The following is a 16493-nucleotide window of genomic DNA, read 5'->3' as shown; positions in this document are numbered from 1 at the left end:
CAAGCCGGGCCCGCGCGCGGGGGCTGCCGGGAGTTGTAGTCCGCCCCGACGCGTCTGCAGGTGCCCCTGCTCGGGCGCGCGGGCGCGGGAGGGCGGGGCCTGCCTGGAGTCGGAGCCCGGGTCTGGCCACGGGCGTGTGTGCTGGCTGCAGGACCCGGTGACCCGGCTGGCCTCATTTCTGCCTGCCTCCTCCTCCGGGGCAAGGTTAAGTTCGCGGTCTAGGGGAGACTAGAGATAGCCACAACCCGTCATCCGCTGCGCGTTGGCTCTGTTACTCTCCCACCCTGTGTCCGGACGCGGCTTATCAAACACCAGAGACGGGAAGCAACGTTTCCCCCCTGGAATTCCGCGACGTTTGCCTATTTGTATCTGTTTTCTCGCATTCTTCTCATTCTGTCCTCCGCGGTGGAGGCGCGTGGAAGGAGGGGGCTGTTTTCTCTCCCGGAAGACAGGGAGGTTGGGCTGAGAGGCTGCTCTTTCCGAGGTGCTCGGGGCGCCTCCTGGGTTATGACACTTGCCAGCCCGCGGTACTGTGCCCATTATACAGATGAACACACCGAGTAGCGTGTTCTCGGGGGCTCCTGGGACTGCGGAGAGAGTGGCAGCCCAGGTGAGTTCGAAGTGCATTTCCAACCCCAGCTTCCTTTCGGGTACCAACACCCACCCTTGGGACAGATCGCAGAGCCCAGTGGAGAGGACCCTGGACCAAAGGTGGAGGTGGAAGCGATGGGGCTGGTGTTTGCAAGATGAGGTGTGCGGAGAGGCGCCAATTTTCGCAGCTGTCTTTTGGGAGGGGGGGTGGAGGATTGGTTCTGCGGAGCCCCCCCTAGAGGGGGTTGGGGCGAGGTAGGTGCTACCCGGGGTTAGGAGCAGGAAGGAATCAGGGCTGGGGAGGAAGGAAGCCAGATGCCTCAACTTCCTCTTCTCCCTGGGCCTGGATTAACGTGGCCGTTCTCCCCTCCCCCGACCCCCATCATATCAGCGCCACGCTCAGACTCCCCGCCCCCACGCCGAGGCAAGGTCCCTTCCCCTTGGACAGGAAATGGGGGACACTGCTGGATGCCGCCGGCTTTTGCGATAAAAGGGAGCGATGACCACGGCTCCTGCCTGCGAGCCCGGCGGTGCGGCTGGCTAGCTGGACCGTCCGGGCGGGGGCCGGCCAGTGTCCTGGCCGGAGGGATGGATGACCGCCACCTGGGCTGCCTGCCGGCCGCCTGTGAGCTCTGCAGCTCTCCTGGCACCGGGCTCATTCTCTGCCATCGTGGGTGAAAAAGCGAAATGAGTCGGATCTGGGTCTTTCCCCGCCTAAGGACTGCAGGCAGGGAGATGGGTGGGATTTGCAGCTCGGACCCCTCTGGAGGCCCCCCGGACGGGGTGGCGGTGGTGGTGGTGGTGGTGGTCGGGGGGGGGGGTGGTTTGGAGCCTCAGGAAGCCAGCTGGTAAGCCTCCCGGGTCAGGAGTGGGGGCAGCCGGAACCAAGGCAGCGTCCAGCTGGGACGAAGCAGCAGGCGCGGAGGGTCCCGTGGGCTGCAGGAGGTGGAGGCAGGACGGGGAGGAGGAAGGAGCCCCACGGGTGGCCTTGGTTTCAGGCTTCGGCCAGGAGGAGAGGCCGCAGGTGCGGGAGGAAGGCGAAGGCAGGATGTGGGGGCGCTGAGAAGGCCAGGTGATGCCCGGCGCCTGGACCCCTGCGCAGCGCAGGGCTGGAGAAAGCCTCGCGAGAATTGGTGGCTAGGCCTCGCGAGACTGGCCGCGGTGCGGAGCTGTCCTGCAGCCGGGCGCGTGGTGCCTGCAGCCCGGCGCGTGGTGCCTGCACCCGCTGGTCCACACCTGGGCCAAAGCCGCGCCTTCCAGCCAGTGATCCCACCCAAGTCTCCCAGCGCCCAGAGCAGAGCAGCTGCCATTCCCTGGAGCCACAACCCCCAGGCCGACAGACAGAGACAGAGAGAGACACGGAGACAGACAAGAGCGAACCCCCCTCCCCCGCTCGCACCTGACACAGCCCCGCGTCCCGCGCTGAACCTTCTCGGCAGCCCCCACAGCTGCGCCTTTCACTGCTGCAGAGAGCTCGTCTCTGCGCAGCTTTTTTTGGAGTCAATTCTCTTCCCCAGGTTCAGAATGCCAGCACGTTCTGATGGGAACCGGCTCCTTTCAAAACTGGGCGGGGGCGGGGGGGGGGTGCTCGGGAGCCCAGGGACCACTTTTGGTGACACCCGTCAAACAGGCAGGTGGTTGGTGTGGAGGTGCCTTTTGGATCCTGCAGTGCAGGGGGATGCAGGACTACATCTGGCGGTGTTTGGGGGGCAGGCAGTGCCAGTGACCGGATGGGGACCTCACATTTAAGGCATAACCCCCCGGATCCTATCTCCCTATCTCCTATCACCCCATCCTCTTGACTGTTTTTTGGGGGGTGGGTGGTTTCATACCCACCAGTGCTCAGGACTTACTCCTGGCTCTGTGCTCAGGGGGCACTCCAGGTAGTGCTCAGGGGACCATATAGGGTGCTGGGGATTGAACCCGGCTTGGCCGTGTGCAAGACAAATGCCTTACGCGCTGTACTTTTTGCTCCAAACTAAGCCCCTTGACTCTTTGGGGGCAGGAGTACTCCCAGCCCATGCTGTGCCAGGGAATCTTACATGCCAAGCCTCTGCTCAAGGCCTGGGAGATCTCCCAGACCCACGGCAATCTGCACGATGTTTGGTCGCCCTGAGCCTCCAGTCCCGTCTCGTCGCTGTCTTGGCTTTCAGCCTCTGAAGCTGGGAGAAGTGGCCCCCATCCCGGGTCACGTTCAGAGAGACATAGGGCAGTGGTCCCTGACTAGCCAGCCAGGAATGGTCCAGCGGCGCCCAGAGGCCCACATCCAGGGGTGGAATCTCTGCTCCCCTGCCCTCTGCATGCCCCCACCAGCTGTGAGACATCTGGCTAGTTATATAACCTCTCACCCCTCATCGCTGGCACACTGACGTCCTACTGCAGCTTCTACTGCTCAGGGCTGTATGTGTGGTAACTATTGGCTCTTACTCCCGAGCTCCTCCCATTTGTGAGACTCTGGCTAGACCCATCATGCTCGCTCAAGCCCGTCCTTTGTCCACTTAACAGATGCGGCTGGCTCGGGTCCTAGAAAACTGGTCTGCAGACTTTTATGTCTCTAAGACAATCTCGTGTGTGTGTGTGTGTGTGTGTGTGTGTGTGTGTGGTCTGCAGATTTTTATGTCTAAGACAATCTCGTGTGTGTGTGTGTGTGTGTGTCCCATCTTGCTCTGTGTGTGTGTGTGTGTGTGTGTGTGTGTCCTGCTTTGCCAGCAGGGGGCGCATCAGCCTGTCGGCCTCCTGGACTCGACCAATCTCTGCACCTTGGCTCGGTCACGCTTTGTTCTTCAGATGTTTGGCTCCTGGAGATGGAGGCCCTGGTGCTGTCGTCCAGGGACCTCACTCTTCCCAGAAGACGTCCCTGTGGCCCCTGTGATGTCATTTAGGAATCTAGTGCCGGCGCACTGCGGCCCCAGGGACGTTTATGAGCATTTCCATGGCCCAGCTCTGCCGCTGCACCAGGCACCTGTCAGACTTCGGCTTTAATCCCCTCCTCATGGGAGATGCGATGCCGTCTGGTTGGTTGCAGGGCCAACAGGCACGGCAAGGGCCCTACCCATTGTACCATCTCTCTGGCCCTCTTTTTCTCTTATACCAGATGAAATACTGGATTCTTGTCGTATCCTTTGGGCCATATTGTCATTATTACTATGTACGCTGTGTTCAGACCATCTCAAATTTGATCCATGGAAACTTCTCCAAGCTGGCACATATCCTTAAAACACACACACACACACACACACACACACACACACACATTCCCTGGGGCTGGAATGATAGTACAGCAGGCAGGGCGCTTGCCTTGCATGTGGCACACCTGGGTTCACTCCCTGGCACCTCATATGATTCCCAAAGCCCCACCAGGAGAGATCTCTGGGCACAGAACCTGGAATAAGTCCTGAGGACCATCAGATGTGGCCCCAAACTCAGCCACAGAAATAGTAAGTTCTTATGTAAAACTGGGCTGGAGTTACAGCACAGTGGGTAGGGCGTTTGCCTTGCACAGGGCTGACCTGGCTTCGATTCCTCCGCCACTCTCAGAGTGCCTGGCAAGCTATCGAGAGTATCCCGCCCGCACGGCAGAGCCTGACAAGCTCCCCATGGCATATTCGATATGCCAAAAGCGGTAACAACAAGTCTCATGATGGAGACGTTACTGGTGCCCGCTTGAGCAAATTGATGAACCAACAGGATGACAGTGATACAGTGATATAAAACTATTCCTTTCCCCCCACTCCCCGACCCCGGATTTTGGGTCACACTCTGGTGCTCAAGGTTTGCTCTCGGCTCTGATCTTAGAATCCCTCCTGGGTGGGGCTGGGGGGACCCTATGGGGAGTTAGGGATCAGCCTCCACTTGTGATCTCTCTCTCTGGCCCTTGAACTTCTTCATGGACCATCCAGGGATTAAACCAAGCCTCCTGCGTGTACTCAGTCTATTGAACAATCTGTAGCCTCCCCCCGCCCCCTGCCCCATCTCCACACCCCCCCCACACACACTTTATTTTCAAGTTCATCCAGCCTGGGGTGAAGCTTCTTTCTTCTTCTCTCCCTGGGACTCGGGAGCGCTCGGCTCTGGGAGAGAAGCGGGTGTAGACTCTCTGGAGTGTAGACTCTCTGGAGCTGTGCTTTCAGAAGCCTGGCAGCCCATTTGCAAGCCTCCTGAGGGTGGGGAGAGGCTGGGAGAGGCAGAAACCTCAGCAGGGGAAGAGGGGAGATGAGGCTGGGGATGAGTCAGCTCCGGCCCGCTCCAGCCTCCCGGGAGTAACTGCCCGCAACACCCACCAGCCCAGTTCGGAACTTCCAGGAGCTTCTTTGCTCTCAACCTGGGCCCAAAGCCCGTGCAGCTTCTCACAGTAGCAAATATTATATAATGTTATATAATATTAGCTCATTCCGGTGTCTGACTCCAAGCTTGAGAGAGCCTCCTTCTGGGGGCGTCTTTCTCTGCCCCTCGCTACTGTGTTCTTTTCTCCTTGTTGTTCTGTTTTGTTTCGGGGCCACACCCGGCGATGCTCAGGGCTTATTCCTGGCTCTGCACTCAGGAATCACTCCTGGCCGTGCTCGGGGGACCCTATGGGATGCTGGGGATCGAACTCGGGTCAGCGGCATGCCAGGCAAACGCCCTCCCCGCTGTGCTATCGCTCCGGCCCTTGTGCGCTGCTTCTTTCCCAAGTGGTGCGTGGGTGGAACCTGGGGTCCCGCACAGGCGACCCCAGCGCTCTGCCCGGCAGCCGTGAACAGAAGCCAGTGCCTGCGCATGCGCGATAGCCAGACTGGGTGTGTGTGGAGGGGGCTTCAGCACCCCCTCCTCTCCTACGAGCCACTCCCCAACTCGGTGTAGCGGGAGACCAGCATTCGGGGCTCATTCCCGCCTGTGCCCCCGCCTTCCCGAAACCTTCCTCCGACCTGGGGTGAGTCACCTGACCTCAAAAAGCCCCTGTTTCCGCTAAACCTATAAACTAGGACAAGTCACATCACTCCGTGGGGGTGGGCGTGTTGGGTTACGTGGATGCAAAGCACAGCCTCCTTCCTGGGTAGGGAGGGCGCCCCAGAACGGTTTATCTGCTCACCTCTGACCCACCTCGGTCACTGTTTGGGCATCAAACGTCCCACAAGCTCTGTCAGTGGGAGTCACTTTGACAGGGCCCAGAAGAGAGGTGGGAATCAAATGTCACATTTTTTTTCTTTTTGGGTCACACCCGGTGATGCTCAGGGATTCCTCCTGGCTCTGCACTCAGGAATTACCCCTGGCGGTGCTCAGGGGACCGTATGGGATGCTGGGAATCGAACCCAGGTCGGCCACAGGCAAGGCCAACGCCCTCCCCGCTGTGCTATCGCTCCAGCCCCCCCAGATGTTACTTTTGAGGACTGCGGGGTCCCCTGCTCTGTGCCTGTCTCCCCGACCCCCTCGGCACTCCCGGCATGGTCTGTGGTGTCCCCCTTCCTTCCCTCTCGGGGTCTATCTGCACTTTCCGCCCCTCCTGGTCCCGACGGGGTGTTGGTGCCTGAAGCACCAGCGGCCGTGGGGGGATGGCACGGACAGAGAGCAGGGCTCAGGGCTGCGCAGCCAGTGGACACAGAGATCTGAGTCCTGGGAGGTTCGAGAGACCTGGTCCCCCAAAGTCCTGGCCCGCCCATCCTGATGGAGGCTTCCGGAATGGGCCGTCTAGAGAGAGAGCCTCCCCGACGCAGGCTGGGGATGCCAGAGAAATAGGGAGGAAATGAATGGAAACAGACAGAAGAAATGAATGGAAACAGACCAAAAACAGACAGGGAGCAGGCAGGAAATGGACGGGAAATGGACAGAAAATAGGCAGGGAGCAGGCAGGACATAGGATAGCCTCGAAGAAGCTGATGACGCCCTAAGCGTTAGAGAGCCCAGAAGTAAGGGACGAACAGCTCTGGGCTGCATCACGTGCTATAAATCAAACCCAGGCTCACAGACCCCCGTTCCCCTCAACACAGCAGCTCCCACCCGGACAGGGGAGCGTTTTGGAAATGTTGGTGCCTCCAATAATAACGTTTCCGGCGGGGGAGACGGTTGACTGCTGAAGTGTAGACCTGGCAGGCAGAGGGTTCCATGGGCTCTGAGGCACCTCTGGGTGTAAGTCCTTGGGGCCTAGAACACCTCCCCCGCCCCCACCCCACGTCCCAAATGACAGCGCTTCAGGTACACTGAAAATTTCACCTCTCCCCAAAACCGCATTCTCTATGCATTGAGGATAAAAAAAAAAAAAAAAAAAAAACTCATGATGTGAATCCAGCAGATGACACCCTCCAGGGTGACTTTTTACCTCCTATGACATTCACCACCTCCGCCCCTGTGCCTGGCAGGGCAGAGTTGGCTCCCATTTCTCAGACGGGGTGAATGAGGCCCAGGCCTGAAGGTTCTGGGAGGTGGACCAACTGGGCCTCAGGCGGAAGCCAGGGTTGAATTTGACACATCGGTCTGTGCCTCAGGCTGGGGCCTATGGCAGGGGCTTTGGGCCAGGCCCCCCGGGGCCCACGCCCCTCAGAAGGGAACAGCACTGGGTCTGGTGAGGTTGGGAAACTTCCTGGCCCGTGGGGCAAATATTTGCCAAAGTGGACGAACATTTCATCACCCTCGAGGTCAGGTATTGCAAGGCCCTGCCTGGAACACGGGCTGGTGTGTGGGGTGGGCGCCGGGGGGCTCAGGGGGTCGGGGCGCTGCAGGGAGAGGCGGGTTATTTGGGGGTCGGGGGAGGCAGTTCCAGCAGGCAGGCGGCAGGGCACAGCCGGGCTCTCTGCTCTGCTCCTCGCGGGCTAATCCACAGCTACGAAATCCCAGGAGCGGAGATGCTCTCTGACCTCTGCCCCCGCCCCCCGCCCGGGGATGGCTGCCCTGACCCGGGCCAGACCCACCCAGAAATATCTGGAGGAAAAAGGTCAGCCCCAGGGTGGGGGTCTCTGCCTCCCCACGGAGCGGGGGCCGCTCACACATCTTGGTTCATGCTGAGGGATGCTGGGCACTCCTGGCAGTGCTCAGGGGCTACTCCTGGCTCTGTGCTCGGGGATCACTCCTGGCAGTGTTCAGGGGCTACTCCCGGCTCTGTGCTCGGGGATCACTCCTGGCAGTGCCCAGGGGCTACTCCCGGCTCTGTGCTCGGGGATCACTCCTGGCAGTGCCCAGGGGCTACTCCCGGCTCTGTGCTTGGGGATCACTCCTGGCAGTGCCCAGGGGCTACTCCCGGCTCTGTGCTTGGGGATCACTCCTGGCAGTGCTCAGGGGCTACTCCTGGCTCTGTGCTCGGGGATCACTCCTGACCGTCCTCGGGGGATGCTCTCAGTTCTGTGCTCACTCCTGGTGGTGCTCAGGGGACCCCGTGCGGTGCTGTGGTGTTGGTGACAGGACAGGGCTCACAAACCCTTGCGGGGAAGATAAATGGAAAGTAAAGAGGCTTGTACCACCGTCACAGGAGGAAGGAGCCTTCTGAGCCGCCCACTCAATTCAGCCTGGGGGCACAGTGCTCCTGGTGCCCCCTGGGCTTCCCCTCCGCGCTGAGATCTCTGTCTACACCGCCCCTGCCCGCTGTGGTCTTGCCTCAGTTTCTGCGTTTCGGGTAGTGCAACTTGGCGGGGCAGCTGCTGACATCTAGTGCTCAAAGTGGGAACTGCAGCTAGGGGCCTTCTAAGGAACTGGGGCGCCGGCTTCACTCTAATGCACCCAGGAAGAATTTTCAAAGGCTGAGAAACCCCGTGCCTTGGGCCCCTGCCCGTGTTCTGCATCAATCCCCTTCCTCTCGGGTACGAACCATTTCCGTTTCCAGGCAGGGAAACTGAGGCTCAGCGACTTCCTCAGAAGGGGGTGTTGGTGAGCAGAAGCCCCAGGAGGTCTGTCCCGCCACAACTCTGGGTCAGTCAAGGCCCGTCTCTGGCTTGCGTTGGGGCTGGGGGCAGCGTGGGCGGGCAAGGCTACATTCAGGGTTCCCCCCCCCCCCCCCCCGACCGCCCAGGCTGCCTCTTGGCTGCAGACGTACCTCAGGGAGCTGCAGGTGAGGAGGGACGGGCCCAGGTTCTGACTGAGGCCCCTGGAACTTTCTAGATAGACAGGGGACCTACTAAATCTGGCTCAGGGGTCACTTCTGGTGGGACCTGGGGGACCATGAGGGGCTGGGGGTGGAACCTGGGGCTCGAAGCCTCTATTCCAGCCCTCTGGGCCACTTCCCGCCTCAGAGAAAACAAGTCTCCTTCCTTCCTTCCTTCCTTCCTTCCTTCCTTCCTTCCTTCCTTCCTTCCTTCCTTCCTTCCTTCCTTCCTTCCTTCCTTCCTTCCTTCCTTCCTCCCTCCCTTTCTCTCTCTCCCTCCCTCCTTCCTTCCCTCCTTCCCTTCCTTCCTTTCCTTCCTCTCTCTCCCTTCCTCCTTCCTCCTTCCTCTTTCTCCCTTCCTTTCTCTTCCTTCCTCCCTTCCTTCCTTCCTTCCTTCCTTCCTTCCTTCCTTCCTTCCTTCCTTCCTTCCTCCCTTTCTCTCTCTCCCTCCCTCCTTCCTTCCCTCCTTCCTTCCTTTCCTTCTTCTCTCTCCCTTCCTCCTTCCTTCCTCCCTTCCTCCTTCCTTTCTCCCTTCCTTTCTCTTCCTTCCTCCCTTCCTCCTTCCTTCCCTCCCTCTTTTCCTCCCTCCCTCCCTCTTTCCTTCCTTCCCTCCTTCCTTCCTTCCCTCCTTCCTTCCTTCCTTCCTTCCCTCCCTCTTTTCCTCCCTCCCTCCCTCCCTCTTTCCTTCCTTCCCTCCCTCCTTCCTTCCTTCCTTCCTTCCTTCCCTCCTTCCTTCCTTCCTTCTTCCTCTTTTTCTCCCTTCCTCTCTTCCTCCCTCCCTCCCTCCCTCCCTCCCTTCCTTCCTTCCTTCCTTCCTTCCTTCCTTCCTTCCTTCCTTCCTTCCTTCCTTCCTTCCTTCCTTCCTTCCTTCCTTCCATTTCTGGATCACACCTGGCTCTGCCCAGGGCTGACTCCTGGCTCTGTGCTCAGGGGTCACTCCCGGCAGTCCTCAAGGGACCCTATATAGTGTCAAAGATGCAATTTGGATCAGCTGCATGCAAGGCAAGCTTTTTTTCCTGAATTTTTTCCTGGAAACAGAAAAGCATTGCTTATTGGGGGGTTTCAGGGCAGGGGGACCCCAGATATCTCAGAGAAAGCTTCACCTTCAGCAGGTGCTGGGGAAACACACAGAGCATGGGGGTGCACACGGCCAGCCCGCGTCCGATGCCTGGTATCCCATATGATCCCCGACTATCGTCAGGAGTAACTCCTGAGCACAGAGCCAGGAGTACCCTAAGGACTGCCGGGTGTCCCCTCCCCCCATGCAAAAAAAAAAAAAGAGGATCATCTTCAAGCCCAAAAACCTGGGCCGGGGAGACCCCTGGCACCCCAGGGTGAGGAGTGCTGGCTGGGGGCCACCCAGCCCCCCAGGTGGGTGGACACTGGGTGCAGCACAGCTCAGAAAGCAGAGACAGCCCAGCTGCCCGACGTGTGCCACCACCCTCAGCCTCAGACTCTCGGGAGCGCTGGCTCTTGAGGGAAACGGAGGCAGCCCCATAGCCGGGGACATGGGACACTTGGCTCTTTTATTTCCTTAATACCCGGAACAGGCAGGAAGTGGGCGTGGCTTGCGCCACGGGGGGCTGAGTCCCGGCCCCTCTGCTCGCCTGCCCTCCTGCCGGCCACCTTCTCTCCGGGCTCGGGAGACCCCGGAACTCCCGCCCTCGGGCTGCCTGGTCGCAGGGCTTAGGGCGAGCGGGCGGGTGGGCGGGCAGCGGGCTGGACCCGGCCTGGCCTCACTGGGACTTGCCGGGGTCCTCGGACACGATGTCCCCGGGCTGGGCACGCAGGTACCACTCCACCCAGGAGCCGTCGTACACGGCCACGTCGGCCTTGCCGCACAGGTAAGCGCCCAGCGCCACGTGGCAGGCGGTGACGCCGGAGCCGCACGTGGCCACCAGGGGCCGGTTCAGGTCCACCTTCTTGTCCTGGAAGAGGCGGCGGATGTCCTCGGGGCTCTTCTCCAGACCCTCCTCGGTCATGAAGTCCGTGAAGGGCATGTTGACGGTGCCGGGGATGTGGCCGGGTTCGATGCCTGCGGCAGGAGGCCCCGGGGGGAGGGGAAAGAGCAAACGGGAGGGAGGAGGAGGTGAGTGGCCGTGGCGGGACTGGCCGTGTCCCCCCGCCCACGCCCCGCTGGACCTGCCTGGGAGAAGCCGCTCTTAGGGGCACATTCCAGGCTTTCCCGTTTCACAGATGGGGGGGCCTGAGCTTCCCGAACCCCACGGACCCCCGTCAAGCCCTCCCCACCCCCCCACCCCTGCCAAGCTCTGCCCCGGGTTCCCCACGACAGTGCACCCCAGGGACAAGGGTCAAGGGTGCAAGCAGCAGGACAGACAGGCTGTGACGAGGTCTCATGGTTAGGGGGCGCCCTGGGGACCCCGAGCCAAAAGTCAGAGAGTAACGGTGACAGCTGGCGCTCGGGGCTCCTACTCTTCCTTCTGGGGCATCTCTGAGGCCCGCAGCCTCCTTTAACCCTCCCAGACTCCGCGGGAGAGAACCGGTAAGTGCTTCTATAGGGACCAGGGCACCCCCCACCCCCGCATGTCCCCGCCAGGAGGGGCCGAGGGGACTGCCCCCCCGGGGGGGGGGGAAGCTGCAGAACTTCCCCACAGCGTCCCCCTTCTCTGAGACAGCTCATAAAAGGGGGTGCAAGCTCCCCTCTTCTGCAGGTGCCTCATTCCCCAACACTGGCGACCCCGCAACCCCCACCACCGCTCTATATTTTTTATTTCCTTTTGGGTCACACCCGGTGATGCTCAGGGCTGACTCCTGGCTCTGCCCTCAGGAACCACTCCTGGCAGTGCCCAGAGGACCCTGTGGGATGCCAGGGATTGAACCCGGGTCGGCGGCGTACGAAGCAAATGCCCTACTCGGGAGGGGCCTCTCTCTTTAGTATCTCCTTCTATCCCTCTCCTCGGAGGGGGCTTTCCACAAACTGGTCCAGCCCACCCCCCTTCCACTTCTTGGAGCCTCCTGAACCCCGCAGGCAGGGAGTGGGGGCTGTTGGGGTTCTCACATTGACAGAGGGGCTTCCTGGGATCCCAAGGCTTTGGGGTAGCCAAGGTCCCAGGCACGGTGGGCTAGAGAGACCCACTTTATTTTATTTTATTTTATTTTGCTTTTTGGGTCACACCCAGTGATGCACAGGGGTTACTCCTGGCACATGCACTCAGGAATTACTCCTGGCGGTGCTCGGGGGGACCCTATGGGATGCTGGGAATCGAACCCGGGTGGGCCGCGTGCAAGGCAAACGCCCTCCCCGCTGTGCTATCGCTCCAGCCCCGAGAGACCCACTTTAGGGACGAAAAATTAAAGGCCTAAATTAAAGCTTAGCAAGTAGAGGGGCTGGGAACCAAACTGGTGGGGTGGGGGGCGCAGAGGGGACCCCATGCGTTGTTTCTCCACGGCAAGGGCAAAGTGCAAGCAAGGCCCCAGGGCGCGCCTGTCCCCAAGCCCCTGTGCCCCCCCCACCCCCACCCCCGACCCCACCCCGCGGCTCCGGGGGGCGTTACCGTCTCGGGGTTCGGGGTCGACCCCGCGGAAGCGGCCCGCGGCGCGGGCGTCCACCAGCTGGAAGCGCCGGGCGCCCACGTTCTCCTTGATGTCCTGGTGCGTCTTGACGAAGGCGGGGTTGAGCGTGGCGCGGAACTGGGCGGGCGCGGGGCGACCGGGGCCCGAGGCCAGTGGGAGGCCCAGGCGCAGCCAGTGGCGCAGGCCGCCGTCCAGCAGCGACACGGCGCGGTGGCCGAAGACGCGGAACATCCACCAGACGCGCGGCGCGGCGTACAGGCCCTGGTCGCTGGCGTCGTAGACCACCACGTGCGTGTCGGCGCCCACGCCCAGGCCGCCCACGTAGGCGGCGAAGTGCTCAGCGCGCGGCAGCATGTGGTCGTAGGGCGAGTCGGGGTCGCTGCACGCGTCCAGGTCGAAGAAGGCGGCGCCGGGCACGTGGCGCTCCTCGAACTCGCGCCGCGCGTCGCGGCCCAGCTTGGGCAGGTACCAGGAGGCGTCGAGCAGCTGCAGGGCTGGCTGCCCGGCCCGCGGGGCCCGCAGCGCCTCGGCCACCCACTGCGCGGACACCAGCGCGCGGAACAGCTGCTGGGGGGCCATGGTGGCGCTTGGGCTCCTAGCCTGGGGGAGAGGGAGGAAGTCAGGAGGGAATCCAGGAGGAGGAGGCTGCGGCTGCAAGTTGGGATCAAAATCAGCTGTGGGGGGAGGGGGGGCGGAGGCGACAGAGGGAGGAGGCCTGCGGCCAGAGTGCAGGGGCCATCATCTGGGGCTTACCCCACCCGCCAGGTTTGGGGCACCCACCCCCTGATGACAAACCCTTCCCGTTTCCCTGAGAAAAGATGCTTACTTTTCTATTTTTTTCCCCCTTTGTGTTGGGGGCAGCTTCCAGGCGGTGCCAGGATCAAAACCCTGCGCCCAACCTCTGGGCCATCTCCCTGGTACCTCAGCTTCCTTCCCCGTCCACCAAGACCCCTGGCGGAATTTGCTCACTCCTTCATGGAGCAATGCAGGAGCCGCTGAACAGGAACGGGGGCCGGGCCGGACCTCCCTGTGCCCCATCGAACACTCCAAAGACCCCAGGACGCTGCAGGATGCAGCTTAGAGGTGTTCAGTGACGGGTGGGGAGTGGCTGGAGCCATGGTCACAAAAGGGAGGGGTTTGCCTTGCACATTGCCCACCCAGGTGCCATCCCTGGCATCCTCTGTGGCCCCCTGAGCCGCGCCAGGAGTGACTCCTGAGTGCAGAGCTGGGAGTAAGCCCTGAGTACCGGGTGTGGGTACACAAACAAACAGTTATCTGTAGAGCAAGTAGCTCGCGGTTTCACACAGGGGAACACGGACGCTCAAAGGAGGGCACTAAACGGACCAAGGACAACAGCAGGGCAGCAAGATTCTCCCCAGGGAGTAAGACCCCTGCACCCAGACATTTACCCCGCTATGGTGTGCAGGGGCTGGGCGCTGGCCAAGGCTAGGTTGATGGACAAGGTTGGTTTGATCTCCCGCCTGACCCTTTCAGCCGTGACCAGTGACAGCACCTGCCTCTCTCTTCCCTCCACAGTCCTGCAGGGGGCAGCAGAGAGCAGACCAGTGGGTGGACAAGGCAGCCCCAGTCTTGCAGTGTGTGTGTGTGTGTGTGTGTGTGTGTGTGTGTGTGTGTGTGTGTTGGGGCAGGATGTTCCTGGTACAGCCCGAGTCCCTGTGCATTGTAGGACAGGCCAGTGTCCCACAGAAGGCCCCTGGTTCTCAGGACGAAGGAGCTCTTCAAGCCCTTGAACTTGAGCCTGCTCCAGCTAGAATTCAACTCCGCAGGGAAGACGCCTCCAACCTCAGGTGGATGCCGATGGGGCCTAATAACCCGACATCGTGACGCCTTATGCCCAGCTCCGCGGTCTGTCCAGAGGCTGTTTTAGCCAAGAACCTGCTTTCCCCACGGCCAGGCCCTGGGCTGGACATGGAGACACCTAGCTTTGCCCAGCCCCGGGGGCAAGGACAGGCCACTGGCCGCTTAGCAGACAGTGTAACTGGGGATGTCTGGAGCCCACTGTGGGCACCAACTACTGCTTGCCTGGCCTTTGGGGGAAGGCTTCCTGGAGGAGGAGGTATGCCAAGTAATTTCAGGGGGCTCTAGGGACCACCGATGCACTTCGGAACACAGAGACTGCCAAGGGGACACTGGGCAGGGGTGGTCCCAGCACGTGGGGGCTGTGAGTCCTCGAGGCACACTTCCATGGGTCAGAACAACCCCGTTCCTTCTTCTCCTGAGTCCCTTAGTTTTTTGGGGGGAAGAGAACATTAAGCAGTGCTCAGTAAGCACAGGGGCCATCCCTGGGGATACTCACACTCGCTGTGCACTGGAGGGGTCCTCAGGATCGCACTCAGCACTGCTCAGGGTGGGGGATCATGGGGTGCCAGGAGCCCCCTAGTCCTTCAAGCCTCTCCCCAGCCCTCCTGGTGGGGCTTTTGTTTTTCCCCCAAGGATCCATTTAGAATGGACAGGAGCCTGGCCTGCAGGTCAGAGGGTCACCCACGGCCACCCCCAAGCCTGCACGGGCCCACTCAGCTGCATAACAAGCCTGGCGAGGGCTGGCACGGCTGGGCACCGGGCGGTCTGCACCTCTTCCAGGCGCCCTCGGAGCCCCAGCTCTTAAAGGGGCGCGAAACGAGGCCAGTGGGCCTGCGGTGGCGTGGGGGGCTCTGCCCGGTCTCGGTCGTCACGGGAAGCAGCTTCATGAAAACCCCAAACCTCACGCCCTCTCCCAGGTCAGCTTGGGGCCCGCTACCAAACCCACCATCTAAAAATACAGAAAAATGGAAGAACACCAGGATTGGGCGAGACTTAAAAGGTTTCTGGGAAATGGGGAAAACTGTCCCTCCTTTCTGATTTGGGGGGGTGTCAAGGAATGGGGGGAGGGAGGAAGATAGGAGGGGTGGTGGGGGAGAGAGACAGACAGACAGACTCATCTTAGAAACGCCAGGGCCGGGGCTCCCTGGGGCCTGGGAAGAGCGGGGTTCCATTTGTATAGGGCAGCGGCTGGAGCAATAGCACAGCGGGGAGGGCGTTTGCCTTGCACGCGGCTGACCGGGATTCGATTCCCAGCATCCCATAGGGTCCCCTGAGCACTGCCAGGATTAATTCCTGAGTGCAGAGCCAGGAGTGACCCCTGTGCATCGCCGGGTGTGACCCAAAAAGAAAAAAAAAACCCAAAAACATTTGTATAGGGCAATTCCGGACCTTTTCCCAGTTTCCCCCGAGTACTGAGGATTCCTGGGTAAGTGCTTAACAAAGTGTACGTTGCAACTTCCTATGCGGATACAATTATGTATACAAGGAAAAGAAACTTTGAAGCGGATGAGGAGAGCAGTGGGCTTCAGTAGCCACACACTGGGGAAACTGAGCCTGGCGGGAGGGGGGTGGGTGGAAGGGGAGTCAGGGGGTGTTGTGGGGGGGGGCCCTGCAGTTTGCAAGAACCACCTGTGGATGGGATTATGTGTAGCTCTAGTTGTTGGATCCAGCCACAGCTCAAGTCAGCGATACCAGCTTTAGGCCAGCGAAAAGCAAAGGCCCTTTTCATTTTATTCGCCTTCTTCCAAGGATGGAGGGAACCGGGATTTGGCCGGCTTCAGATCTGGGCTAGCAACAGCCCAGCGCCACGGGGCCTGGCCGGCCTTCTCTTGCTCTCTGTGTGGGAGTTTCTGGCCTCGCTGCAGGACAGTAACCCAGCAGGCCTAGACAAATGTCACTTTCCTGTCCTGCCTGCAAGTTCTGTCACTTTCTCCTCCCTGGCCTGGGGGCAGCGGGCCTGGCTCTCTCCGGTTTTGGTCTAACTCCCTCTCTGATGCACCCTGACCCCTTCCCCCGCACTCACCCGCCGGCCCCCCGACCCGGACCCCAGGAGACGGGCAGCCCCCAGGAGGCGGAGGGGGGGCGACCTCCGGGGTCGCACCTTCCCAGTCCCCTCCAGCAGCTTCGGCCCACGCCGCGCGCACCCCAGCGATCCCTGTCCCCCGAGCGGCACAGCGACACCCCGGCGACAGTCACCCGGTCCCAGCAGTCGGCGCGACCTCTCGGCGCGACCCCGTGCCCCCCTCCCCCGCAACAAGGTGCCCCCGTCCCGTGCCCCCAGAGCTCCCCTTGTCCCCCTACCAACCTGCGGCCGGCCACGGGGCGGAGACTCGGGCGCGGCCCCCCGGCCGGCCACTCGGAGCCCGGCTGCTCGCGCCTCCCACTGGCGGGGCCGCGGCCGGGGGGACACCCGCGCCGCCGAGCCCCCGCGCCGCCGCGCGCGCGGCCCTCCCGGCTCCCCCCGAGAGCTCTCGCGGCTCAGGAAGGGCCCGGACGCGCGGGG

The 16493-nt window shown here is 61.5% G+C and overlaps 1 protein-coding gene across 1 annotated transcript; it reads right to left on the bottom strand.

The window, feature by feature from the left end:
• Positions 1-10142: 10142 nt before the first annotated feature.
• Positions 10143-16452, bottom strand: MPST (mercaptopyruvate sulfurtransferase). Its single transcript, XM_055142218.1, has 3 exons — positions 16296-16452; positions 12151-12769; positions 10143-10670 (listed from the first exon to the last, which is right to left on the bottom strand). The coding sequence occupies exons 2-3, from the start codon at positions 12746-12748 to the stop codon at positions 10372-10374; spliced, it is 897 nt and encodes a 298-aa protein (XP_054998193.1). The 5' UTR covers positions 12749-12769; positions 16296-16452; the 3' UTR covers positions 10143-10371.
• Between the last annotated feature and the right edge of the window lie 41 nt (positions 16453-16493).

Source organism: Sorex araneus, chromosome 6 (assembly GCF_027595985.1).
Source record: "Sorex araneus isolate mSorAra2 chromosome 6, mSorAra2.pri, whole genome shotgun sequence".
Classification (NCBI taxonomy): domain Eukaryota; kingdom Metazoa; phylum Chordata; class Mammalia; order Eulipotyphla; family Soricidae; genus Sorex; species Sorex araneus.
This window is presented reverse-complemented; position numbering and strand designations above follow the sequence as displayed.

Coding starts and splice junctions, on each gene's coding strand:
- MPST (XM_055142218.1), bottom strand. CDS start 12,748: ATGGCCCCCCAGCAGCTGTTCCGCGCGCTGGTGTCCGCGCAGTGGGTG. Junction 10,671..12,150: donor CGACCCCGAACCCCGAGACG/GTAACGCCCCCC, acceptor CTCCTGCCGCAG/GCATCGAACCCGGCCACATC.